The sequence below is a fragment of the Sylvia atricapilla genome, chromosome 2 (assembly GCF_009819655.1).
Source record: "Sylvia atricapilla isolate bSylAtr1 chromosome 2, bSylAtr1.pri, whole genome shotgun sequence".
NCBI classification, from domain to species: Eukaryota; Metazoa; Chordata; class Aves; order Passeriformes; family Sylviidae; genus Sylvia; species Sylvia atricapilla.
In genome coordinates this window covers 38,781,412-38,809,387 of record NC_089141.1, presented here as the reverse complement: position 1 = coordinate 38,809,387, position 27,976 = coordinate 38,781,412, and the positions used below count along the sequence as shown (strand labels likewise).

The 27,976-nt window shown below is 38.2% G+C and overlaps 2 protein-coding genes across 2 annotated transcripts in view; both read left to right on the top strand.

Annotated features, from left to right (window-relative positions):
* Nucleotides 1-5,867, top strand: part of TRPC6 (transient receptor potential cation channel subfamily C member 6) — a 79,144-nt gene extending 73,277 nt beyond the window's left edge. Inside the window, exons 11-12 of the mRNA XM_066312955.1 lie at nt 1,815-1,890; nt 2,732-5,867. Of these exons, the coding sequence (XP_066169052.1) occupies nt 1,815-1,890; nt 2,732-2,883 (228 nt within the window). The 3' untranslated portion in view covers nt 2,884-5,867. The remainder of the gene's footprint in view (nt 1-1,814; nt 1,891-2,731) is intronic.
* The window catches only part of ANGPTL5 (angiopoietin like 5), a 510,199-nt gene that overhangs the window by 176,143 nt on the left and 306,080 nt on the right, over nt 1-27,976 (top strand). The gene's annotated exons all lie outside the window — the stretch shown is intronic.

The following is a 27,976-nucleotide window of genomic DNA, read 5'->3' as shown; positions in this document are numbered from 1 at the left end:
GATGCTTTATTGACCACAAGACAGAAAAAGAGATTTTCCCTTGGGCAGGCTAGCTCTGCTCCACTTCATGTTATGCAGTGTCCACACAAGCCTATTCCAAAAACTCCCTGACTTTTTCACAGCCAATTTCATTATGATGCAAGGATAGATACTTAGATTAAAAATCTACACCATAAACATGACGTAGTGTGTCTTTGTAGTTGAAACATTCTTGGATTATTATAATGAACAGTACAGCTGCTGACCTTGCAAGCGTGACTGTAGTGACGGCCTGGGATCACTAATCTGGGATGACTCACCTCAAAACCAGCTCTTGTCAGCTCTGTTATTGTGAAGACAAAAGCAGACATATAAATCTATGAATGTTTTATATCTTAAAATGGAAAAGAAAATGTTGTCATGATCTACGCCCTACGAAAATATTAAACCCAAAGGCAGAAAAAAAATCCTAAAACGTACTTGGATACCTTGTTCTTTTTGAATTAATTTGAACTAATGAGATAATCAGGGCCAGAATTCCTTTTTTTTTTTTTTTTTTTTTTTTTTTGGAAAGGTAAAATTTGCAATAAATTTGCTGGCTTAGGTTCCCCTTATTATTATCAGAGAAGTTGGTCATTCTCATGGTATGAGCTTATTTGATTAGTTTTACTTGTCTCAGATGAACTGTGCTCTCAGGTTTTCTCATTTTATCCATAGAAGGAAATAAAGGTGACAGATATCTGTATTTACACTAGAAAGTGTCTGTCTTTGATTAGATGAGTCCCAGCTGAGATACTTAAATGACTTAGAATTTTGGATCCCATTTTCTCTAAGGAAGTCCCACACTAGGAAAACATAACTTAGCAAATATATAAAAATAGGTTCAAATAAACTGACAGCAAAAGGATTTAGCAATTAGCACTCCTAAGCAGGGTCATTATCATCTTTGGTAGCAATAAAGGCCAGATGGCTTCATCTACTGGGAGATCAAAGGTGCAATTGTATTAATAGATCTTACAGGCTCCAGTAGTAGGCTAAGGCTTATGAATTATAGCATTAATGAGATTTTCTTTAGTTCTCTAACTTTCAAAAAAAATAAATATATATGTATATGCAGAATCATAAAGGTTAAATATCACCTGTAGATGAATCAGAGATTTTTACATTCAATTTCTTTAACCTGTCAAGTCCTACACTGAAGTATCTGAATGCAGCAGAAGGTATCAGAGGTGTCATAATTCAACTCCATCTGTCACCTAAGTACCACACAATTGCTTACTCACTGTCCCCACACTGCCCTTTCCAATTGCATGGGATGAGGAGGAGAATTGTAAAAGGTGAAACTTGTGAGTTGAGATAATAATATTTCATTAATGTAAATAAAGCAAAACATTAAAAATAGTAGTTGTGGTAGTAGCAGTAGTAATGAAAAGCAGAGAGAGAGAGGAGCAGCGATCACCCCTCAAGATCAAGCCTCCTCCAATGTCTGTACTGAGCAGGATGCTCTATGGTATGAAATATACCCCTGGCCAGCTTGGGTCAGCTGTCCCAACCATTCTCCCTCCCAGCTTCCTGTGCTCAGCAGCAGAGCATGAGGCACTGAAAGGTCCTCACCTTTGGGGAATCACTGCCCAGAAACAACTAAAGCACCAATGTGTTATCAACACTGTTCTCATACTAAACCCAAAACTCACACTCTGCCAGCCACTAAGGGAAAAATGAACTCTGTCCCAGCTGGAAACAGGACAAGATCTCTTACTTTGAAATGTCATAACAATGCTAGTCCAACTAAGAAAACTCTTTTTTTCCTTTCTTTCTTTCTTTCTTCTCTGCAGAAAATAATGAAGCGTCTTATTAAAAGATACGTGTTGAAAGCTCAGATAGATAAGGAAAGTGATGAGGTCAATGAAGGTGAGTATGTTGATGAATTGTATGTTTCATTGGAGAATCAAAACAAACTAAAGTGGTTGCATATTTCCAAAATATTTAATCCACTTGACATGTTTACAAGTGCAAGAGGTAAAATTAGCATGCAATTGAAGAGGAGATGGGATTTCTGTCTCTTCTCTCCCATCAGAAACTATCAGAAAAGATCTGATAAGCTTCAAAACATGTTGCTATGTCTAGTAGTAATAGAACCATAGAATAGTTTGGTTTGGAAGGGCCCTTAAAGGTCATCCAGTTCCTTAAGGGTCTGGTGGGCTGGGCTGTGTTGGATTAATGATTGGATTCAGTGATCACAGAGGTCTTTTCCAACCTAAATGATTCTGTGACTATGATTCTGTGATCTCTCTTGCAGCAGAACAGCATCTTCCATTAAATAGATTATGTGAGTTTTGTGAACTTGTGGTCTCTCACATTTTCGCCTTCAGATTTGTTTGGTTCCTGAACTGCATCTTCATATTCCTATCCCGAAGGCAGCGTTCCACTGAGGTTAGCTCAGCTGGTCAGAGCATGGTGCTAATAACATCCAGATTCTGGGTTTAATCTCTGTGTGGGCTATTCACTTAAAAGATGGACTCAATGATCATTGTGAGTCCCTTCCAACTCAGACTATCCTGTGATTCACCAGTGGGTAGCAAAAAATCTGCTTCTGTTTCAACAAAGAAATACAGAGAAAAAACATTATAATTGTGAGATATTTGAATGTGCTGGTGTGTATTTTTTAAATTTGTTGTTGTTGTTGTTGTTTTTGTTTTTGGTTTTGGTTTTTTTCCTTATTATTATTGTGATCTTTTAAAATCTGTTACAGGTGAATTGAAGGAAATTAAACAGGACATCTCAAGTCTCCGGTATGAACTCCTTGAGGAAAAATCTCAGAATTCTGAAGATCTGGCAGAACTTATAAGGAAGCTTGGGGAAAAACTGTCACTTGACTCTAAGGAAGAAGAAAACAAGAGATAACTGAAATAAGATATGCAAGAGAATGTTAAGGATTCACTTAAAGCCATATTTCTGTTTTCCTCAAGTCTAGCTTACATTTCTAAAAAAGATTCAGAAATTAAATCATTTCAATTCTTCACTGAAAAAACTCAGTGGCAAATCCTCTAGGTCTACAGTATGGAGGCCATACGACTTCAGTAAAGATATTTATTCTTTACCTGCTGAAGAATAGTTCATCTGAGATAATTTAAATACTTAATTTACCTCTTAGAATTCCAGTGGAATCTTGATAAGCCCAGTCAAGAAAGGTTAAAAGCATAGATCTAAACTTTTCCTATGTTAATTGTTTATTTTTTGCAAATTTCCTTTTGTAAGCATTCTTACATATATTTTAGTGAAGCAAAAGAGAAAAATCCAGGCTTTTATATATATATCAAAAGCTATTTAATTTTTCCAGTATTCCCAAATAGAAAAAAAAAAAAAAAAAAAAAGCTACCTGCCTTTCTTAAAAATGTGTAGGATATTAAAGTAAACTCATGAACATTTCCATGTAGAGATAGGTATCAGGACACTCTGAGCACTGTGTTGTACTTTTCCCTGCTGATCCCTGTCAGCCCTAAACTATCCTGCAAGGCACCTAGGTTCCAATAAAAGTTAGTGCATTAAGAAAGAAATATTTTTCACCAAGTTTGTTGAAAAGCTGTTTCTGAGGCCAGGAGGCTGGAAGAAAACCTTGTTTAATCCAAAATAGTTAACCCTTGATGTCCAATCTATTTCAGAGTTCCCAAGTTCTCCAGCTTTTATGTCTTGTACTGAACCTCCCAAACTGCAGGTTAGAGGTTTGACTGTAACATTTTTAGTTGAGGTGGAAGATACTAAAATGTTAGGTGCAAACCTTTCTTTGAATTGTGGGAATGTCACGCATGGGGGACTATGTTTCCCTATGTTAAACCTGTTTAAATTATTAAATTTTCTTCAGACATATAGAAAGCAAACAAAACAATCTTGTTGCAAAAAATGATGAAATCTCATCTTCTGTGGATTTGCATCCCTTGTCCTTTTTTCCACCAGTGAGAGCTCAGCTCCTGTGCTGTATTCTTTAGGACTCTAATTGAAGAACCTTCCCTCCATGTGGTAAAGAAAGCAAACACTTTTACCCTGCCCACTGCAATAGTAAAAAGTCTCTTTTGGTTAAACTGCAGATGAGATCTCCCATGCGCTGTCTGGGTGTTTGTTATGTAACAATGTCCATTCAGGACAGTCAGCTGGTTTCCGTCTTTCCAGATAGGAACAACTAAATTCCATGTAATTTTCCCCTTGGTTAATACAGTAATTTGTGTTTCTGTCTTTGGACAGTCACTTACAGTCACTGCCAGTTACCATGGGCATCTCTGTTTCTCTTTAAACTTTTTTTGAGATTAGTGAAAGGGCTGTGAAAAATTATAACATGGCATCAAGATGTCTATCACACCTGTAAAAGACTCGTGTGAAACAAGACTTAAAAAGGCTTGTCAGTAATTGCTTTAAAAATAGCTTTGTGAAACTTATTTGCTGTGGAATGTATTAGAATGTTTCTGCCTCTCCCTTTTAAGCTGGAGATGATTTTTAATGGATCTAGATTAGTTTCCAGCTGGATTTATTGATAGTTCTTTTTTTTTTTTTTTTTTTTTTTTTTTTTTATATGGAATCACTGTGTATTTTCAGGGAAAAAAACCCATATATTAGAACGGGTTTTGAAATCACTTGCAGACAGGTGGAGGTAGGGCGCTGAGGTCGGCCTGCCCCTGAGTGTTTGTCATGCTTTGGAGGAAGTGCTTGGCACGAAAGTTTAGCCACAAATAGAGTATGGGGAACAATGTGTGTCCTGTGGGCCTCAGGTGTAATGAACTCAGGGTTTAGAAACTTCTGAGGCTTCTTCCTCTGAGGGAGAAGAAGGAAAGTGAGGATTCAAAAGGTAGTAGAGCAGAGCACAGGCAGTTGGTGTGACCTCAAGCTGGAAGGCAGCATGACAGTAACTTCACTGCATTTTGGCTCCTGGATGGTTCCTGGCCACCTCCTTTGGCCAGGACTGGCCTCTGAATTGGAGTTCCAGCTGAGTATTTTGGGACTGGTTGTCTGAAAGAGTGGGCAGTTCATTCAGCTCCTCTGAATGGCTGTGCTAGAGCCATTGCTGCTCAAAGCACATCTTCCATCTGAGAGAAGCTCTTCAGGACATCTGTTGGTCAGAATCTGAGGTAACAGGGATGGTCAGTGTTCACTTCCAGTAATCAAAAGTGTTAATTTTTGGTCATTTTAATACACAATTTGGATCTGCTGTAGTGCTCGTTGATGGTAAACCCTCACTATCCATAAACCCAGTGAAAGGAAATGCATATACACAGTTTGAGATTAAGGCACTTTTAAAGCGAAGATTTTTATTGCAGAGGTAAAATGTACACTGTGAATTTGTTTAGACCCAAAATTTGATGTACCTTAAAACTATAAGATCGTAATGTATATATTGTATTTCATGAAGAAAATACATACGGATTTTTTTAATCATTGAAGATATTTTATATGTAGTTATTACTCATGGAAAAATTTTGTTAAATATATTTGAAGAGGTCTATTGCCAAGTGTAGTGTGACAAGCAATGTAGTATTTAAAATGAGCACAATACCAAATATATTATCCTGATTAAAAAAAAATAAATGTACCAGACCAAAAATGTCTTTGTGATCCATTGTATGAACATTATGGATTTCACTGGGAACCTTTGGCTGCTCCTGCTTGGAAGACTGATATGGTAAAAAACATTCATTTGCTAAGAACACTAATACTAAAAAAACACAACATTTCAAAGAAGGAACAAGGGTCTTTTCATACTTAATTAGACTCAAGGCCAAGTATTTTGTCTCCTGTGACTGTGTCTGATGCTAGATGTTTCAAAACATCTGCATAACAGAAAATTTTCACCTTACATAGTTCTCCTTTTGGTTTCTAATAAAACAATAATTTGATGATAATCCTCAGATTTTGTTGTGAATTATTAGAATAACAAGATAGTCTTGTTACCTACTTAATTGTTTCTTTAAACCTTGTTAATCACTTGAGCTCAGCAATTCCGATTCTGTAGCAGCAGCTTCCACATCTAAACCAGGCCTGATATGAAGTATTGGCTCTATATATTGTTTTTTCCCCTGAGTATTTCTTAAACTTGAATTATGAAATACGGTGAGTATATTTTGTCATCCCTTAGAGAATCTCCTTTCTGTACACCTAAATGTATTTCACTAAAAGTTATGGAAGGACTTGAGAACGTCTGAAGAGAAGACAATGAATTAAGAAAGTCCCCAAATCAATGTCTGTTCAAGGTTTCCTCACAGTATTCTGCATGAAACGGAATCATGAATAAATATGGAGAAAAAGCTTTATATATCATGGAGGACTGGAAATTGTATTGGAGACCAACTGTGCAATGCAAGCCTAAGGTACCCAAGATCTACAATAACAGATGCCGAAAAGAAGCTACAGGATTTCAAATTAAAATTCTGACATTCCAGGTAAAAATCTGCTGCATTACACCATATTTTAGAGCCTTCAACAGGCTGAGCCAATGAACGCTATTGGTTTTAGAAGTGGCATCTACAGATTCATTTGATTTTCAATGTCAGCCATGGAGACGTAAGCAACTGAGCTTGTCAAGTCTTTCTTTGCATTCAGTGGGATAGAAATAGTCAAAGGCATGATTTTGTGTCTTCTTAAGGTAAACAAGCATCCCAGATGAGTCACACAGTAGAAGTGACCATTTATCTCCTGTTACTCTGAAGAAGCTGCTGTTGCTGTTGACTGAAGTGTGAGAAGTCCCCAGCTTGTCAGAAATCAGCACTGCAGCTCATGAACACTGCAAGGCCATGAACCATCACAAATGACCATCTTCTTGGAAGGGCTTGAACTGATGAGGACAGTCACTGAGAGGGGCAGGATCTAACTTGCCTTGAGAAGAATCCAGCCCATCTCCCAGGAATGGTGGGTGAGTAGGGTTCTTTACTCTGCACCAATATTTCATTTTTTCCTTCTTCATTAGTGTTACTGTGGCTAGACATAAACAAAACCACACATTAACTAAATCCATCACCAATGTGAGAAAAACTAACAGAGCACATGGCAACTAAATCCTTGTTGAGAAGCCAGGACCTTTATGGTAAAGAGAAGGTTATATCCCATGTTTTAGTACATTGGGATGATCATATATTTTCAATAATACATTTTTAAATCTTAAAAGACATAGCTTGATCTTGGCAGTACTTCAGCTATAGCAGCTGTATCCTGTAATTTACTAAGAGCATGTTCTCATGACTGCTGTGTCCCAAAATGCAGTTTAGTACAACATAATCTTGCATTTGCTTCTTAGAGATTTCCCTTAGGCTTGAAATTGGTATCTGAACATTATAATTAATACATTACAAACCACATAATCTGAAACTGTACTCATTTGCAGAACAGAAGAATTTGTCCTTATAGTATAAATTGCTGATTTTTCATGTAAATATTTAATGCTTTTTAAAATTACTTAGAAACTGCCTGGTGTAAATAATCTATCTAAGCATTTATGTTCCTGCTTAAATTTTAATTTGGCTTGTGGAAAATAGAATTTGCAAAGTTTGTATTTGGAAAATTACTTGTGCTTCAGAAGCTCATATCAAAAGAGAAGTTAATCAAGGCTGAGGTGAATTCCTAAACTCCATGCTCTTAGGAGGCCAGAGAATCCCATACACTTCTTCCCTGGTGAATGAGTTACCAGGAGTTACCTCAAAATATTTCATTTCTACTCTTGTTTTCATTTTTGGAAAAAGCCAAGTTTCCTGTTCCTCTTTCTGTTCTTGTCACTATATTGTCACCATATGACAGTGCGGTAGGGATTAAAAGGTACAAATTATCAGTGCAGTACAAATTTTAGTAGCATTTGGTTTTCTTTTAAGCTTTTGAATATTCTGTGATTCAACCCCTTGAAATTTACACTTTGCTCCTTTAATCAATGGAACTCCAATCAAAGTAATTGAAGGAGATCAGGTCATATTGTATGCACAGTAAAATGCAACAGATAAATCAGTATCAATTTTATATCATTATTTTTATGCCCTTTTATATATGAACAGTTTGATACCATTTTGATATTTAAGTGTGCATTATAAACAAGTATATTCTTGTAGGTTTGCACATGGCAAAGGGCATAAATAAAGTGACAACCAGTCCAAAAACTTCTTGTTTGCAGGCAAAACCTACTCACTCTCAAATACAAATAAATGCATTTTCCTGTGACCCTTGTTAAACCAGCTCAAGTCTCTCTTCTTCAGCTTCTTCATTTATGCCAGGAGAAAATGATACTAATTGATGTCAACATGCTCAAATAAGTAGTTTGAGGAATTAATGAAGAGAAAACTTCAGTTCTTTCTCAAAGGGAGTATTTTCTTGTTTTCAAAGATTTTGTGTGACTTTACAAGAACTCAAATGGTGTAATCAGCTTCAATAGAGAAAACCCATGGGATTTCATGAGTTAGTGTCTTCACCACAAAAGGCACAGCTATGGGTTTGTCCTTTAGAACTGCAGCTCTAGAAGGTCCAGTTGAGACCCTCACTGAGTCTGTCCTGTCTGTAACAAATTTATTCAGTCCCTCCATCTCGTAATGATAAACCAAGGTTCTGCAGCTGGGTCACAACATTCTCACTTTTGAATGGAGAAATATCACAGAAATGACACAGTGAATTTTTTTTTTAATAGATGCAGCATAGGCAAGTCTTTCTGGTGAACAGAAGATAAGTTACAATATCAGGTTGCTATCAAATCATGTTGTCAGTAAAAGATTCAAGACTACTTTATGTGGCTGTGCTGGAGCACATTTGGCCTCTCCTGACGTGGTGATTCTGTTTCCCAAAAGAAAATGTTTCTCCTAGAAATGACCTTGTGCTTGAATCTGTCAGCATCATTTTAGTATTCTGTGAGTTAGTTCCCTCTGAAGTGGACTTCACAGTTTATTTGAGGAAACTGAACTGCCTGGAACAGCAAAATCAGTGCCTTCAATCCTTCAGCAGAGGCTTCTCTCTTACCCTATAGGAGGCCACTGACCTAGTACCATCAAGAGTGTTACAAACCAGCCCTTACTGTACCAAGACATATTTCTCAGTCTCAGTCTGGAAAGAAATAAAGACAAAATCACTCCTAAAGTGCCAATGGTTTTTCAGATGTTACAACTTAGCCTGTATTCACTCATGAATGTTCCATGTGTCTGCAAATTTTGTCCCCTCTGATTAAATATTCACAGCACACCTTGTAGTAAGCCATCTAGGCTCCCCTCCTAGTCTCTGAAAACCCTGAATGTTGTTTCAGAGGTACATATTTGCTTTAAGTGGAGGCACAGCCTTGGCCCAAGCTATTGTAGTTCAAGATCTTGAGAAAGTGTAAATCCTTTATTGGGTCAGCAATGAGGTCTCCATGGAGTATTGAGCTAACAAGAATTGCTGGCAATTGCACATAAAAGTGTGCCAAGTGCTCTTCTGTGCAGATGTTTTCACAGCTTCAGAGTACTTTTTAAATCAGACTGAGATTTTAAATAACGTGTGAATATTACAAATTAACGCCCATAACACTTGTCTTTAGACAAAATCCAGTAGTTCTAGTAGATTTAACAGCTTAACTGAATTACTATTATTAAACCTCAAATTCAATTGTTGCATTAGACAAACACTGAGATTTTTTATTTAATGCAGGTGAAATTTCTAATCACCAGGCAAAATTTAATATGAAGGAGATTGTTCTGGGGACAGGATTAATGTTGATGATCCTAATGAGGTATCCTCACCTCCCTGCTCCAACATAATCTTGTAGGATAGTGGTATGCCATGGCACTTAGGGGTTGTCTTAGGAGCTTTATAGGCCAATAAAGTTACACATAATTTAAAAGAATGAAAGTTCTTTTTATCAGATGCTCCTGTTGCCAGGCTTGCTTGAAATTACTTCAAATGCATGTGTTTGGTTGATTTTATACAGAGGGGAGTACTTAAGAACTGCAGTCAGTGTACTGCAGTAGCTCTGGTACAAATAATTCCAGTTCTTTTGGAAAAGAAATTTGAAAAATTTGGAAGCAGTCTTATGAACTGCAAGGTTGACATATACAACCTTCCAGTAAACTGTTAATGCTTACTTATCCCTTCCTTTCATCTAACACTTCTTTTGGAAAGCAAATTATTAAAGTTACCCATTTATTTTTAGGTTTATTGGTTTATGTAGTTGGTTTAGGCAGGAATTCAACTTTAACTAAAATAAATATATTTCAAGTGAATGTTTTCAATGTCTATAAATTTTATGGTTGTGTTCTAGCATAGCCAACAGCTCCTAGCCAAGAGTTTGTCATCCTGGAATTTCTCCATGCATGATGAATACCATCGGTTGATGCAGCAAAATGTGAAACTCTCTGTGCAGCTGCAGATCCCACGATGCAGATCAGAAGATGACAGATGGTATTAGATATCTTTTTTAATAGACTATAGCAATGAGAACCTGGAATTTCTGGCAGGTGAATTGTGTTTGTATTCACAGGATACATTATAGAAGAGCTGTTACTCCAGACTTTGCAGACTTTCAAATTAATTCACTCCAGTGACTTAGAGTGAATTTTCCTTCCCGTACACCTAAACAATTTCAATTAACTTTATAATGGGACTGAAAAATATCAGTATGCACCCTGTTGTGTGTGATGCAGATCTGCAGTTGCTTGTCTAAAGTAAATTCTGCCAAAGAGAAACAGTGAAAACAACCTGAAGAAGTTAGTCTTCGAATGAAACCTCGGGTTTTTCTTAGTTCGGATGACTTGGTAGGTAAGGGGGAACAAAAGGGAGCTGTAACAATGTGGATTGAATTACAGTGAAGTCCCTGCAGGACTGTGGGTAGGCTCCAGGGGCCAGCAATGACCAGTCTGGGATCTAATGACAAAGTTCAGTGACTATTGTAAGTTAATAGTCCCAAAAATTGAAAAATAAAACCTAAGAATAGTTCCAATATAATTGAAGTAGCAGTGACTGTCTGAAAAACAGCATCTAGCCACTCCTGAGGTTTATGGTCCACAAGAAAAGTTAAACACATAATTATTTCCTTGACCAAAAACTACCCACTGGTAGGGAGTGTCCCTCTGTGGACAACAAGAAAAGGAAATATTGGCAACTTGTCATCAACTTAGCTGAATTACAACAATGCTTTTTTTTTTTTTTTTTTTTAAGTGCTATACAAAATAAATATATCTACTGTCTGGATCAAAGAGAAGATTTGCTACAGCCCAGAAGTATATCAATCACATTTTCTTCAGTTTATGAGAACTACATTCCCTCTTGCTGCACACTCACTGTGCAGTAGTCCCATTAAACTCTACCCTCTGCTAAGTCCACCTCTGTAAATGTCTTAACTGGGTATGTAAATTCATGAAGTATCATTCTCTTTCCTATAAAGCAAATATTTTAACATTTCATTTTCTATCTTTATTTCCACATTTCTTCTACCCTTTTTCTTAATAATACTTCCAAGTGAGCTTGAAAACAGTACTGTCCCACAGCAGTGCCTTGCCAAACATAAACTATATACTGTGGCCAGAGGTTGGAATTAATAATTAGGAAATAGATTAATTGATTCAGTAATGAATATAATATAAACTGCCTGACTTCGTGCAGTACATTTATTAAGGTCTGACTAATTGAATTATTGCATCGGGTTTTCAGAAATCTTTCTACAAAACCAGGAGGAAACACAAAAGAAATGCACTTGTCTCAGCAAATCAAATTCTGGAAGTCAGAACCACTGTCTTCATTTTTATTTCTTGTTTACATTATAAAAGGGTTTGAGTATTACAAACAGACCTTAAAAGCCCAGTTTCTGCTGAGAGAAGTTATCTTCAGCCATATAAATGGCTGTAAGCAGCTGTAATGTAGATAAATCCCCTTGGTGCCTCTTGGTGCACATGCTTTGGGTTGTGTGGGCGTGTGGGAAAATGCAGTGTGAGTGGAGCTAATGCCTCCACGAGGTCTTTCCAGGCCTTAGCCTGGCTGTCCAAACCGAAGAAAATCACAAGGAACCACCACTTCCAACAATGTTCTAAACAATCTGTACTGAAGTGATTATGTTCATTTGCTCATTACTGTTTTGCATATAGTTTCTTAAATAAAAAGCACATTATGTCTCTTTTGGAGCTGCCTAGTCTAATAGCAGCCCTATTAGCACCTTCTAACAGCACCTATCTAATTGCAACCCTTTGAGGTTCAGTGAAACGGAAGTGGAAATTAAAACAAAATTCTATTTGAATTTGTATCAATGTGATAAAGCTTTAAGGATCAAAGTGAGGAAAAAATTCAGTGAATTCTAGACCAGCGATTTTCAAAGCACTTGCAAGGGCACGATCCACCACGCTGGGGCAGTAATGCCCTGGGTTTGCTTAAAAAGCAGATGATGGACAGGCTGTGCACAGTCCTGCTCTCATCTCAGTGAGCAGCGCTGGTGAAAAGCTCACACGGACACAAACACACAGGCTCTGCACTGCCTTATCCACGTGTGTTCATGTAAATGAACATGACACCCGTCAAATGCATGTTTATTTGTATGTTTGTATATACCACACATCTGTCTGTATTGCTCCTACACAAATATTATACATGTATAACATGTATGCATGTATTGTTAGACATACAGACACCAAACTTATCTGATTTTTACAGTGCATTGAGCATTCCTATACAATCTTTCCTGTAAAACAGATGGTCAAGTGAAACAATGATGGCAGTAAAAATACTCAAAGGCTGTGGAAATCATTTCAGATCTACAGTTACACACGTTGATCACACCATGAGAATAAGGGGCTATTGACACAAGGTGCAAGACAGTAAAGCTAGGCTAGATATTAGGAAAAGTATTTTCCCACTGGACATATTCAAACACTGGCAGAGGCTGCTCACAGACATTGTATGGTCTTGATCTTTTCAGATTAAAAAAAAAAAATAAATTAGTGGATAAAATTTCAAGCCACTTTAACAGGGTTTGGATCTACTTTGACCAGTAGAATGGCCCGGATGATCTATTGCATTTCCTTCAAAATTAAAATATTCCATAATTCTGTAAGTCTTTGATAATTATGGATAACTTTAAACACATTTACAAACCTCAGTAAATGAATGTGTTATCTATATTTAAACAAAGCAACTATTTGGGATCCTGGGCTGACTATGTCTACAAAGCTTCTGGCTTGTGTTCCAGAATGGATGCAAGAAATCTTCACCATTCCACTTTTCCCTTGGTGAATTTGTGAAATTTATTATTCTTTATGCATGTCTTTTATGTCTATGATTAATCACTTTCCTCTTATCTAAACACAGCAGACTTACAGTATTTGTTTATTTCCCCAGCCAGGGAAATACTGAGTATTACCCCAATCGAGTAACAATCAGCCAAGCAAAAGCCCCCCAAAGACAAACCAATATAGGCAAACAAACAGGGCTTATCCCTACTTAGAAAGACTTACAGAATATAAAATATGTATGTATAAGAAAAATATTCTAATCTGATGCAGCAGTGTTAGAAAGCTGCCTTGAAAATCGTCTTAACAATTCTTAAGAAAGATATTATATCATCAAAATGAAGGTCTGTAAAAAGTCACACCTCAGGTAGAACTTACTATGAATGTTTTAAATCCCTGAAGATAGGAACTTTTAAGTCTTAAAACATATTTGGTATCTCTTCCCTGGCCAAGATTCCAAGCATGAAAACTACTTTGCCTGTTTTCGCATTATCCTCCTTGTTGCAAAACAACTCCAAATTATTTTCTCTCATTTCCTACCTTGCACCATTTTTTCCAATAAACCCTTGGGCCTCAATGTTTGATGTTAATTTAGTAATGGCTGCTAGGAGGTGAGAGTTTGAGAGAGATGGTTTGGCACGGGAGAGCTGAGAGACAGAGAAGCAGAGAACATGCTCTGGATTTACAGCAGAAGGTCAAATGAATTGGACTTTTTGTATCTCAAATGCCATGGATCAACTTTATTAGGTTATAGATAAATATGAAATGTATTTTGATTTCTTCTTTGTTCCTGGATTTGTATTAGATTTATTATTTTTTTTTTAAAGAAGATGTTTTACTATGATGTCTGTTTTCATTCTTTTTTTTTTCATTAATGTAAATGTCTCCCAAATCCAATAGCCAGACATTGTGATAGCTTTGTACAGGGCTTGTGCTGTACTTTTCTCACTCAGGACGGAGCCAGAAGTTTCTGAGAGAAGCCTATGAGCAAATGGCCTTTTTGGCATAAATAGTATTTGAAAATAAAACAGAGAATTTGACCCAGCAGCCCTGGAGTTCAAACACAGATCAGGGACTAGGCAAGGCCCCGGCCTCTGGCCCCTGCAGGCAGTAAATCTGTGCTGGCCCAATGGGGGAAGGCATGAGGACTGAGACCAGTGCACCTTTCAGCTCTGCACATGCTCCATGGCTGGTGCTCCTCACCCCAGTTCTCATCTGCTCTGGCTTTACAGAGGACAATATAATCAGTGACAATATAATCCTTAGCTCCATGTTTTTGGCTCTCCCATGCTAGACTTGTTTACTGGCTTGCAGATGGCTCCCATTGCAGAATTGCCTAGAGCCTGTCTTCATTTTACTCACAGAAAATAAAATATTCCAACCATCCATCCCACTATCTTGAGGCATCATAGAATTCCACAGTGGTGGCACAGCATTCACACGTTACCTGGTTCTGGACTGCATGTATTTCCTGGGGTCATGCTGCAGTAGTGGAGACTGAAAACTGCATTCTGTCAGGCTGTGTTTTTGTATTTCTGATCCTCACCATCCCACATCTGCTAATTGACTGGCTGTTGCCTCATTTTATACATATGAAATCTCATTTAATGATCACTGTCCTTGTGACTTATGTTTATTTGTCTTATATCTAGTTTCTTCTCTTGGGACTGGCACATCTCCAGTCCTAGCAAGGTCATGAGGGTTGAATTAATCCAGTGTCTGGATTTTATTCTGCAGAAAATTGATGATTACGTGACATGGCCTTGTGTCTATTCATTTTCTTCCCTTGCTCTTAAACCTTGGCTGGCAGAGGAGTGATGTGAGTAAATTGACCATAGGTTTTCTATGCCTGATAGAAGATGAGCTGAAACTGCCAGTTACCTGGAAAAAACACAGCCATTTATTGCTGTATAATGTTCTAGCACTTTTGTTTTTATAAGTAATTTTTACTAAAGCCAGTGCTGCAATCTGCATACTGTGGCTCAGAAGGCAACAAGCAAGCAGGTGACCTTTGAGCAAACTTTGTGACTTATCCCAGGAGTTTTGTATCTAACAGCAGATAAGAAGGTTTTGGAAATTATATGGGATATGAGGAGGATTCAGAAGAACAGGGTAAATGCATTTCACTATTTATAGCTGGGAAATTATCTTGTTTTTCAAAGGTTTTTGGGCGGACACATAGACAATAGGGTCGGGGGCAGCTACTTTTCAAGTCCTAAGTGATGGGAGTATGGAACAAGTATATGATAAAGGACTTGTTCTCCCACTGGAAAACAATGACCAAACCAGTTTGTCTGGTGGAATTTTGGAAAAAAAAATCCTTTCAGGGAAATCAAGGCATGAATCCCTCATTGCTGTATTTTCTGCATGACGCCCGTGCTCAGTAAGGAAACACTAAATCACTCCCCACAGCTATAAACAGCAACACTCTTCTCCAAGAGACAGAGCTGACTTGTGTCCTTTTGGGGCTGATGCTTTGTGATAAGCAAAACAAAGGGCATTAGAAGACTTTCACTGCTGGGAAAGAAAGGTATCTTCCCTACTTTTACAAGCTCTCTTTACTTGGGGTGTAGCCTAAGGCATGGTGTTGCCACCAGTTTCTACTGTCATTAGTGCTTTCATGGTGGTTGGATTTCTAACATTGAAGAGCTCCTATGGTATTCAGGGTGCATTGGGAAGGGATCTGTGTGTCCTCACTGCCCAACAGGCCCCCTCAGAGCAGGAATCCACCCAGGACTGCCCAGAGCTCCAATTGCCCCTCTATGGGCTGCTCTCAAGCAGTCTGAAGGTCTACACCAAACTTCCATGTTCTGGATCTATTTCCTGGGTATAAAGACCAAAAAATGTATATTTTCATGAAAAAATAGTATGGCTTTCATTCATATTAATACTCACTGCATTTTTACATAAAGATCCTAGAGTCTGGCCTCAGAAAGCACCAAAATGGCAAAGGACTGTCTGGAGAGACAACTTGCCAGTGGTCTAGAAGCACTGAGCATGATTTTTCTCTGAAAATGGATAGGACAGGCAGAAATGGGAGAGTCAAGGTTTATTATCATTCTTTATGTTAGTAGAAATTCTTTTTCTCCTCTTGACTAGCATTATTTCCTATTGCTTCTGTCTAGTAAGGGTCAGAAATTTTATATTAGATCAAATTCCTTATTGGGAAAGGTTTACTTTTTTCCAAACCTCCTTTTTAGCCTTCTCCTCCGCATCTTCTTACACAATTCATATATTTAGGAATTCACATTTGCAAGAAATATACAATAATATTGTGAATATGTAACATATCTATTCCTTGTATGTATGTATCTATACAATGTAATTTGTCTATATGTATCGGCATCTCTGTTTGTATAAGGATAATTTTACATAGAATTCTATATAAATATACATTCTTGCACACATGCATGTACAAATACACCCTCTGAGTGTAATAAAATATTTACTGATCTCAAAATATTAAGGCATGATACCCTGATTAAAAATCACTGGACTTATCTCTATGGTTTTCAAAGCTAAAATATCAGAATTTTCACTTTGTGGTTAATCCAGACCAGGAAAAGGATTTGTCCTTTGTAGTGTGAAGTGAATGAACTATGAATTTAGTCTTCTGTGAGGAAAGGATTTGGCAAAATATAGCTGTCTTCTAGACCTAAAATGGTGATGTGCTTTTAGTATAGGTTAAATCTCAGAAACAGAATCCTAACTTTATTTTCTTTCCCACTATAAATCAGAAATGAAGGGCCAAGTTCCGCAGGCAAAATAAATCTACAGTTAAAAAAAATCCTCTTTTGGTTTTGGGGTTGGATTTTTTTGTTGTTATTGTTGAGGGTTTTTGGGGCTTTTATTGGTTTTGTTTGTTTGGTGGGTTGGTTTGGTTTGGGTTTTTGGTTGGGTTTTTTTGGGGTGGGGTTTTTTTTGTTTGTTTTGTTTTGTTGGGTTTTTTTTGTTGTTGTTTGTTTTTTGGGGGTTTTTTCTTGTGGTGTTCTGTTTTGTTTTGTTTGGTTTGTTTTGTTAAAGACGTTATTAAAACTGACTGGGACCAACAAGATATAAAATAATTGATACGGTCAGAAAAAATTTAATCAACTGTTCAAAAATAGTGATGGATTCTGTATTTTGGGTACTGAATATGTTACACTTTGAGCTCACTCTGAAAGAACTGCTAGATATATTGCAACTGAAAATTCAACTGAGAGCTTGTTTCTTCTCATTTGGAGTTCAAATCCTGTAATTTCTTAAAATATCTAAAATATCCTAAAAAATAAGCTGTTTGTTTGGTCTAGGATGAGGGAATTGCTGGCTGCTATACTAGCAATTCCTCTCAAGACCTGGTCAGAGAAATCACAAGAAAGAGAGAGGTTTATTTCCTCTGTCTAATTTATTTTCTATTCATGTCTTTACTTTGGCCTTTATTGGAGGAGATGTGAATGCAAGAATTTAAAATAAATAGCTGATTTCCAATTTCCAGACCTCCTCCAGAATCCTTACCAGCTCTTGCTTTTCTTTGGGTGAATATAGACATCATCTTTTTCTCTGAAATCTGTAAGGACAATCACAAGTTCCTGAAGAATTCAGTGGGAACATGACTGGAAAAAGTCTTTGAGATCTACTAAAAATCTGCTCCAGTGGGGTCAGACTCCCACACATTTGTTATGTGCTGTTTTCTCATCAGCTTTGTCTTAAAACAGTGTATTCTTAAAGACAAAACTTGAAAGTATTTTAAATTATTGTCAGCATTGATGGGTCAACAAAAGCAGTAAGCCTGGTCTTTTAAAAACCCATAGACTGGAAGCCTACCCCTTATCCTGACATGGAATCAGGTTTATAAATATCTTGTCTCAGTCTGCTTTTAAGACCTCAAATGATGGTGACTCCATGGCAACCATAACCCATACACTGGCTCTACTGTCTGTAAAGGTATCTGAAATTTTCTTGTTACCTTGTCAGGCCATACTGTCCCAGCACTGATCAGAGCATATTGTTCTCTTCCTCTCTGCCACAGCTTCCATGCATTTGAGGAAAACTGTCATTTCAGTCTATTCTTTCAAGGCGAACCACAATTCTTTTCCTCAGAAGTTATGCTTTTTAGACACTTCTCATTTAATATAATTTCTTCTGAATTTTTTTATGTCTCATAGTAGTTGTGTCTGTCCAGCTGAGACCCTACCAACACAAAACAGAGCTGTAATATGACTTTGTCTTACAAGCTCACCCTTCAGATTGTGCTAGTCTTTTTCTTGTGAGCATGTCACAGGTGACATTCATTTCATTCTTGATCTACTGTAACCGTTGGATACAATTTTTTGGGCAGAATTCTTATCTATTCAGTTGCTTTCAGAAGGATACTGAAGACAAATGTGGATTTCTGCTCACATTGTAATTTAATTATATTCTCTTTGGAGTTTTCCCCAGACAATTCCTCCAATTTGTACATATGATTCTGTATTTAGCCTGCCTTCCAGGGGCTCTACTGTCTCTTCCAAATCTGGGAAAGGACCATCCTGAAATGAATACTCTGCTCTTTTTCAGAATTGATGCCTGAGGACCTTCCTGAGTCCAAGGAAAGCTGTTCTCTGGTATAACACCATTGACTTCAGCTGGGGCCTGCTGTTCCTCACCTTGTCAGGCTCAGAGCTTGCTGCACATAAATCAGGTTTTGTGAGAGGTCTGATGAAGCTGCTGCCCAGCTTGCCCAAGGAACTCCTCTACTCCCTTACAAGGCTTCAGTAAGCTAGCACTGCTCTGGCTGCCAGAAGGAGGAGCTGCTATTGGCCATGCTCCTGTTCCAGCATCTGAGATGTCCAAGGTTTTGTGCGAATTTAACGGGATGGCAGCTGTTTACACACATCTATGTAGTGGTTTTGCACAATGGTGAATACTGGCACCTGCTGCTTGAGGCTCTCATAACTTCTGCCTGGCTTTAAAGAGAATTTACCCCTGCCTTTGTTTCTGTCTTGGAAATGCTCCACAGCTCCTGGGGAGACCAAGTGATGTCTTGGGTAGGATTATGGACCACTTATCACCTTGAGGTGTAGTTATCTACACACGAAATAACTTCCCTCACACTAAAATCAAAGTGCAGTATTTTTAGCTGCATTGTCACAGGAATGCATCATGAATTTTGAAATCTTTCAAGGCTTCTCTTTAAAAAGCAGCTTGAATTTACATTTCCAGCAGCACAGTAGACATGGAGAAATTGAGAAACTTACAGCATTTATGATTATATACAATTTTTTGAGGTGTAAATTACATACAAAATGCATACAATACCATATTAAAAAATCTCTCTAAGTGATCTTTTCTCATTTGTAAAATTGATCTAGCTCCATCCTCTTCCTGAAAGAATTAGCTGATCTACAAGTCTCTTCCTTAGAAACTCAAACTCTTATCATAAATCTTTGCTTGGCCAATGCCTGTGATCTCTTGGTGCCTAAAATCACCAAATGGACTATTGGCTTTTCTGTCAGCAGCTGAGCATACCTGTGAAATTCACACTTGACAGTGAAGCATTTAATGGAGATTCCTGTTTAGATTGGAGTATTTTCTGCCCGGGTGAAGAGAAGAAAGACTGTCTCCACTCCACAGCTTTAGTGGTGCAGTGCAGACAGTCTTCTGTGTTTGCCTTCTGCTTTGGGTGATGAGGAAGGTGAGGATGCAGAAATAGTGTGGGAGCCAAACCAGCTGCCACTGAGCTTCCTTCCAGGCAGTACTGGTGACCATGAGAAGCATTGCTGGAGATTTCCCTAGCACTGATGTCACCAGTTAACTTCATTTGTTGTCTTTCTCAATACTCCTGCAGGTACTGGTACAGATGATTTCCTTTGAATACATTTTGTAATCTCCTGCAGTATGGCCTAGCCTCTCCTTGAAGCTATATTTAGAGCCATTATTCCATTGTGTTCTACACTTTTCCCCTGTGCCTTCCACTCAACTTGACCTGAAAGGAGCCATCATAAGACACTTGTTTCTACCAGTACTTCTCAATAGCTTTGCCCTTCTGTGCCAGTTGAATTGAGGCCAGTAGCCCTATGAAGTTGTTACAGCTCTAGCCTAGTTAGCTTTTTACAAATCCAGGTAATTTCCTGGCAGAACAGACTATAGAAGTAGGGCCACAGAAAATAACATGTAATTTAAGGCATGAGATCACTCAAGAAGAGCTAAATATAGCACAGTCCCCCCCAAAAAATCTTTGCAGCAAATCTGGTGGGTTTTTTCCCCTACAGGCCAGTACCGAGGATTCTTAACTTGGCAGCAGACTGTGATCTATTGTCTTTTGTCTTTCTCTGAGCATCATTCTCTGATTTCTTGGTGAATTTTTTTATAATCTTTCTGAGGACTTGGGGAAGTGTTTTTCTCATAATCCCTCATGGTTTTTTTTTTTTTTTTTTTTTTTTTTTTTTTTTTTTTTTTTTTTTTGTTTCGGGAAAAAAAAAGAAGCAAAAATAGTTCCATAGCTCACAGTTTCCCTTATCTGATGGCACAGATGTTCTGTGATAGATTCATACTGTTTAACTAGTTATCTTTATATGGGTGAAACACAGAGCAGTGTCTCAGAAATATTTTAGGATTTTCATCTTTTATTGTTTTGGGAGCTGGCCATGGTATTGGTGTGGATGCCTTCTGCTTTAGTTGATTGACCTGGCTGCATCCCTCACAAGATCTGTATGCTGTTTTTGGTGTGAGCTTTGTGTCTGCTGGTTAGATGTGAGCTCTGAATATTCTACAGGTTTTCTTCACTTAATTTTATGAATGAGAGCTAACTGAACTTCAACTGACTCCCTATTTTCAAAGCCTTTGGTAAATGTTCAGGTTGTAAAATTATTTTGAAATTTTCCATGACTGTTAGCAGGGAATAACATGAACTAACTGTTAATAAATTATTTGTTTAAGGGGCTGATTAGTGATTCCTCCTACAAACCATGATATTGATCTTTGAGTTATAGGGTTAATTTAATTTTCTTAGAAACTAACCAGAGAGTGAAAATGTTCGTGGCTATGCTAGGTAAATCTACAGGGGAGAGAAGTATAACTTTGGAGTTGTCTGGAAATGTGAGGGGTGACACTGCCAGGGCTTTCTCTTCAGCCACATACCTGAGAACTAGTGAGTGAAATGTCATGAACACAGACGTAAATGTCTATTCTCATGTAAGAGCTGTATTATTTACAGAAGAGGAAATCTGCCATAAATGTCGATGTTTCTACACTTTTACACCTTGTCTGACTTCAAAGAAAATAGAAAAAAATAGTTGGACATGTGCAGTGAAAGAAAGCATAATTCGGCTCTAGAAGGGTTAATTGTGGTATCAAGCACCTCCTAGAAACCATGTACTCACTCACTGGAAGCTGGTGGAAAAGGACCTGGGGTTGCTTATTGAAAACGGCAGAACATGATCCAGGTGTGCCCAGGTGGCCAAGAAGGCCGATGGCATCCTGGCCTGGATCAGCCATGGTGTGGCCAGCAGGACCAGGGCAGGGACCATCCCCCTGTACTGGGCACTGCTGAGGCCACACCTCAAATCCTGGGGTCAGTTCTGGGCCCCTCCCTGCAAGAAAGACATTGAGGGGCTGGAGCGTGTCCAGAGAAGGGCAGCGGAGCTGGGGAAGGGTCTGGAGCACAAGTGCTGTGAGGAGCAGCTGAGGGAGCTGGGGGTGTTCAGCCTGGAGAAAAAGAGGCTCAGGGAGACCTCATCACTCTGATAAGAGGGTGTAGCCAAGTGGGGATTGGTGTCTTCTCCCAGGTAACAAGTGACAGGACAAGAAGAAAATGCCTTAAGTTGTGCCAGAAGACCTTTACATTGGGTATTAAGAAAAAAAATTGTGGAAAGGTTTGTGAAGCACTGGAACAAATTACCCAAGGAAATGGCTGAATCACCACCCCTGAAGTTTTTAAAATATGTATATTCATGTTGCTGAGGCACAAGGTTTAGTAGTGGACTTGGCAGTTCTGAGATAATGTTTGGATATCATGATTTTAAAAGCCTTTTCCAACCTAAACGATTTATATGAATATATGATCTTGTGAATCATCTTGGCCATCTCAGGGAGAAATACTGGTCAAGTCCTAACATCATTCTATCTGCTCTAAGGTCCCTGAGCTCAGGTTTAGCAGTGTCTCCTAGTACACAGTAGATTTCTCTAAGGCAGAAGGATATCAAGACATTAGGAGTCCAGTCTTTGCCTGCAGCCTCAACCCCTCCAGCTGTTGTTCCTTCTTGGCCTGCTGGATACTAGATTGTACACTGTTCTACTCCAGATAATCTACTCCAGATTTCTTAGCACCAATAGATTCTCTCCTATACAGCAGTTTCTAGAGATATTTTAAGAATGAAGAGAAACTGAAAAGAAAATGTCTCTCTAGTTCTGTTTTTTTCCGTGTGTGACGTGGTAAGGATGATATGTTCAGAAGTGTTTTGTAAGGCAATGACAGCTTTGGAAGCCATCCTTTCATAGAGTGGATATGAAATGATTTGACTTGGATATCATAGTATGAATACTGAAAACCCGTAAATATGTCACCAAAGACCTTGTGAATAACTTGCAGATAATTCACAGTATCAGTGATATTGGTCAAAACAAATGTTATTTTTTTTAAAACTAGATCTCTAAAATCATCTTCTTTCATGAGTAGGACAAAGTATTTTTGGCTTAAGTCTATGGAACACATAGAAACATGTGGCTTTTACAGAGGTATCAATACTATTCTCAGACTTCTGTCACATGTTTTAATGAAGAGAAACCCATCTGGAGACCATGGCTCCGCCAGTTCGCACTGACAAATACTGAGAAAGATATTCACAAGTCAAATCAAAATGGTATTCTCCTTTCCATGATCTCTACTGGCACAGTTAATGAAGTAAATGCTCAGGAATAAGGTCATGTTAAAGAATAATGTGACACTAAGAAGATCTTACCCCTGTAGACAAGGGACATCTGTAACCTCTTTTTATGCAACAAAGGCCACAGTCCAGTTAGGAGCCACAGATGATCTGAGGAACCACTGGTTAGTCCCCAAACACCTGAAGTATCTGAGCATTCCACACATCTAAGATTCTACAAAGCTACTGTGCTAGAAGCAGTGTTGCAATCCTACAGTCCATGAGCTGCTATGGAACCAGAAATTGCACAAAGTAGAACTACTACACAATCACTGGGGAGAACAAGGGCCTTCTTGCAGCTGGGGTAGATCTGTGTGTGTTATGTAGAAAACCTGGTTTTGATCCCTGTTCTAACTGAGTGCTTTCATAGGGTTTCCCCCTTCCCATGCTGTAAGTATAGAATAACTTTTCAGGTATTTGAGATAAATGCAATCCAATAACTTCTCTTACATTCATCACCTTGAACATCGGTACTCACCAGAGCAGGAACCTGCAGGAGCATTTGAACTGTATCTCCACCATCTGAAATCAAGTCTGACACCTTCAAGGGTTTTTCAGGTTCAGACAAGTGTCTCCTCTCCTCAAGGCTGACTGAACAGGAGATGAGAATATCCCAGGCTCAGCCTCCCTCCAAATGTTGTTCATCTCAGTGTTGCAAGCCTAAAGGACCTTTAATGTTTAGCCCTTAATTTGTCTTCATTCTTTCCTCACAGACATGACGGAGTTCCTATTGCAAAGCCCAAGGGTGTTCTGAGGAACAATGGATTCTTCTATACCTGAGAAGAGCTCAGCTATTGTAATAACAGAGAAAACCAGGCACAGACCAGCAGATACTGCCTAACCATTTACTCAAATGGCACAGGGCACTGTGGGCATGTTAAAAAGCACTTTAGTTTATCTGATGGTAAAAGAGGTTGAAACCATACCTATTGAAAATTCTAGCACATCTCTCTAAATATTCCAGAGCATCCAGTTTCATATCTGATCAGTTTAGCATGACATGGCTTCCAGAAAACAGAGAAAAAAAATACTGATCAGTTACAATAGAAGTTACTTAAGAAGCTCTTAGAGGGAAGTTAGACTGACAAAAACAGCAGCAGGGCGTTTGAAATCTCAGAAGTGGACTGTGAGGCTTTACACCTGTCATGACTGCAAACTTCGTTAGGAATTTGCAATGCTTAAAATAATGCTAAGAAAAATAATTGGAGGTTTTTCTGATTTTAATGAAAACAAAATTGTCAAAAGCGTGGTTTTGTCATGGATCAGCCTCAGAAAAAAACCTCCAAACTGTTTCTGAGTCTCTGAATAGAGGTACAGGATTCAAAACTTTAGGCTGCGGGCTATGAATATCTTTAGATAAAGTTAAATGTGACTTGATTTGTGCCTTACAGAGCTGAATCTACAAAACAATGATTCAAGAGAATGACTTCATTCTTCACATTAGAGCAATAGACAGCCAAGCAACAACAATTAACCATTTATATTACTTGTTTTGATATCAGTGTTTGAGACTGAAAACATTCTAAAAAAATCTCTGGAGATTGGAATTGCTCTGTTTTCATTCCTCATGTCTTTAGAGGGTCTTGATGGAATGCAGAAAATAATCTGCTCCACAGACAGACTGGTTTGGGTCCAGGCATGACACTATATTCCCTCCCAACCACAAATATTTTCTCATAGGCAAGAGTGATCAGGAAACTTGCCTAATAGAATAGATGCCTCCTGCTTTCACATCTCCTTGCATGTGGGTGAAGGGTCCAAACTGTAAGCCTTAAATCAACAGTGGGAGTTAAGACACCATCTGGTTAACATGGCCCTTCTTCCACCTGAGAATTTTTTATTTACTTCACACAACCCAGGACCACCACACATAGTAGCAGCTGGGGCTCACAGGTCCCAGTGGGTGCCTTGATCACTGAGAAGCCAAAGAACAAAACTTATGTTTAGTCACCTAAGACAGAGTTTCATCAAAACCTGAGGTTAAACCTACTTGTTAAAGTACTTAAAGATCTAGAGTCTGATGAAACAATCAAATTTAGGGTTGTCAAAAAGCATAAGTAGTTTTATAATTTCCGTGCAGAAAACATGCAGGAAGAAGCAAAATAGGGCACAGAGGAGTAAATTACATGTACCTCAATGTGATAAACTGTGATAAATCATGTCTTCTTGGCTTTCACTGGACAATATGTCTCCATCACTGCAGAAGGATGAGGCTGAGTATAAATAGGGATAATTTAGGTACCTCACAGCTTTCATTGCAGGTTTTTTAGGATTTCATAAACTTGCAGTGGCTCAAGAAAACAAACATAAGTAAGGGTAAATGTTTGCTGTCCAAATGCAACTGACCACAGAAAACAAATGGAAAATGAAAAACTGGCTTGTAAGAAAATAATTAATTTCTCCTTAGCTTATTTTATTTTAGTAATATAAATTATTGCTGGGCAATCATCTTTGAACTTATTGCCAAGTGATCAGAGACAGTGCCCAATGGATATTTCAGAACTCTCATTCCATGGCTGACCATGATGCACAGATGCAGAGTCTGGCAGAAAATTCAGAATGAGAGGAACGTGTACATTTTAAAGGCAGTGGCATTTGATTTCCACATTCTCCTTCTCATGTCTCATAAAGATTTCAAGAATTTTTCTTAACCTTCAAACAGTGCTTCCTCTGGAGGGGAAACAAGTAGAATGTCTCTGACAAACTGAAATTAACTGGAAAGTTTGTTATCACAGCATCCTGGCTTTGTGCCCATGTGCAGCTGACCATGTTCTTACCAGCTGAAATTTCAAGAGCCACCCTCTGGAGCACAGCTACAAGTGTGTGCAGGCCAGTACCAGTCTGAGCAATGCTTGATAAAGTATAGCCTGCTTGCCTCCAGAAACTGCTGGAATTGCTTTGCTTATTAACTGCTTCTCACAACACATCTTCTGGGAATCCTACCTCAGTGGCATAATCCTAATAAATTTTTTATTTTATTGCCTAATAAAAGGGAATTTAAAGACCATGTGGTTCTGTAATTGAAGATTCTAGGCTTAAAGAGAGAACAATTTTATAGGAGCACAAGGGACATGGTGTTTGTTATGAGAGCGGAGCCTACCGACATCATAATTTCTGCACAGCAGATGTAGAACAGATACAGAGGAATGGCTGGAGACAGACCTCAGCTAGCTCTGGATCAGTGCTGAAGAAGTAGAAGTAAAGGCAAGAGAAAGCAGCCTTTTCTAAGTTTTGCTCTGTGTGAGGCCAGCTTCCCTCCAGCCCCCAGTCACCAGGGTCACCCTGACTCACCAACCTCTGTGCTGCAGCCTGAGCTCAGCTGTTTTGAGGCAGCACAGGCACCTCACAGACCAGCAATGGCCCCAAATGGATCTTTTCAACCTCAGCCCTGGCAAACAGAGCTGAGCAGTAGCTTAAGGCTGAGTCCTTTCCCACCCTTCACACGTACACCTTCTCTCCCTGACTCCAGGAGAAAGAGAAGGGTGGGCAGGGGCTTTGTTCTGACCTTGGCCTGCCCAAGACAAATGCTTTAAAAGGATAAATTTCATTATGGGCTGAAAGTATGCGGAGTGTAGAGTTCGTCTGAAACACATTTTTAGAAACACATCAAAGTCAGCCCATCCCGGTTCTCTTAATTTGTACGCTTTCACATTTAAAAGTTCTGCAAACCAGTTGAAACGGGTTGTCTATGAAGTTTGGTTGATTGAAAAAGTATTCCTCAAGTAATCTTCTGTCACTGAATATATAATTAAATTGTACTCCACTTCTGTGACTACTCTAATGAGGTTGTTTCCTTTTCAAAAAATGGTTGCATTCATAATTTAAAAACCCACAAAAACGACTCTTTGCCATACATATGTTTACAATATGTTTAATTAAACAAATATGGACACATGAGCATCAGGGAGAGGGTAGATTTATGCCGATGATCATGTATATGCAACACATTTCTTATCAAATAATGCTTTGTTAGTTTGTATTTCCCCAAATTTTGTAGATTCCATTCTGTTCTGGAGAAATCTTGACTGATTTACAATCATGGACTAAAAAAAAAATAAGTTAGTGTTTCACAGTGACTTAAATAAAAGACATTTGTAACTAGATCTCACTTTGAGTTTTTTATTATTTCTGCCATCAGTGAAAAGGAAATATTGGAAGGGATAAGAATGTTGCAATCTCCTCTTCATCAAAATCTTCTAGCCTTCTGATTTTATCCGAAATCAAGATGATAATATGCCACAGACTACTCTGGGAAAGATATAGATCAGGTCACTGGTTATAAAACGTTCAAGAACTAACTGAAGTGGAGATTTTGTGGATTGGGCATCACAGTTTCATTGCAAGATTTGGAGGGGCTAAAGATTAAATCCTTGAAGGAGTTATTTTAGGATCTTTCTTATCAAAAGCCTGTATTATTTTTTTAATATACAGGAATGAAAACACATGAAGGACAGGAAGAAATACTCTGAGAAGAGAAAGAAAATTTACCAGAAGAAAAATTCAAACTTGGGCATAAAAAGGTCAAGCACACAAAAATTTGTTGAAAATTTGGAATATGTTGAGCAAAACCAGAAGGGAATTTAGAATAATATACATATTCATTTTGCTGAATCTTTAATGTGCTTTGATGACCTGGAAATCAAAGGGTATTCTAGAACATATGAAAAATCGAAATTTTCAATATCTGTTAAACTGTGTGTACCAGTCTAAAAGTCATAGCTGAGGAAAATTGAATCTTTATTGACTGGAAAGAAACACAAAGCTGTTTTAGACAATGGTAAGTCTTTCACAGATCAGGAACTTGAAGGGATTAATTTATTAACACAATTATATAAGGACTGAGGGGACACATTATTGTGTTTTACAAATATAATTTGGAAACTACCAAAGCTAAATGGCAATATTGACACATGAATGCATAGG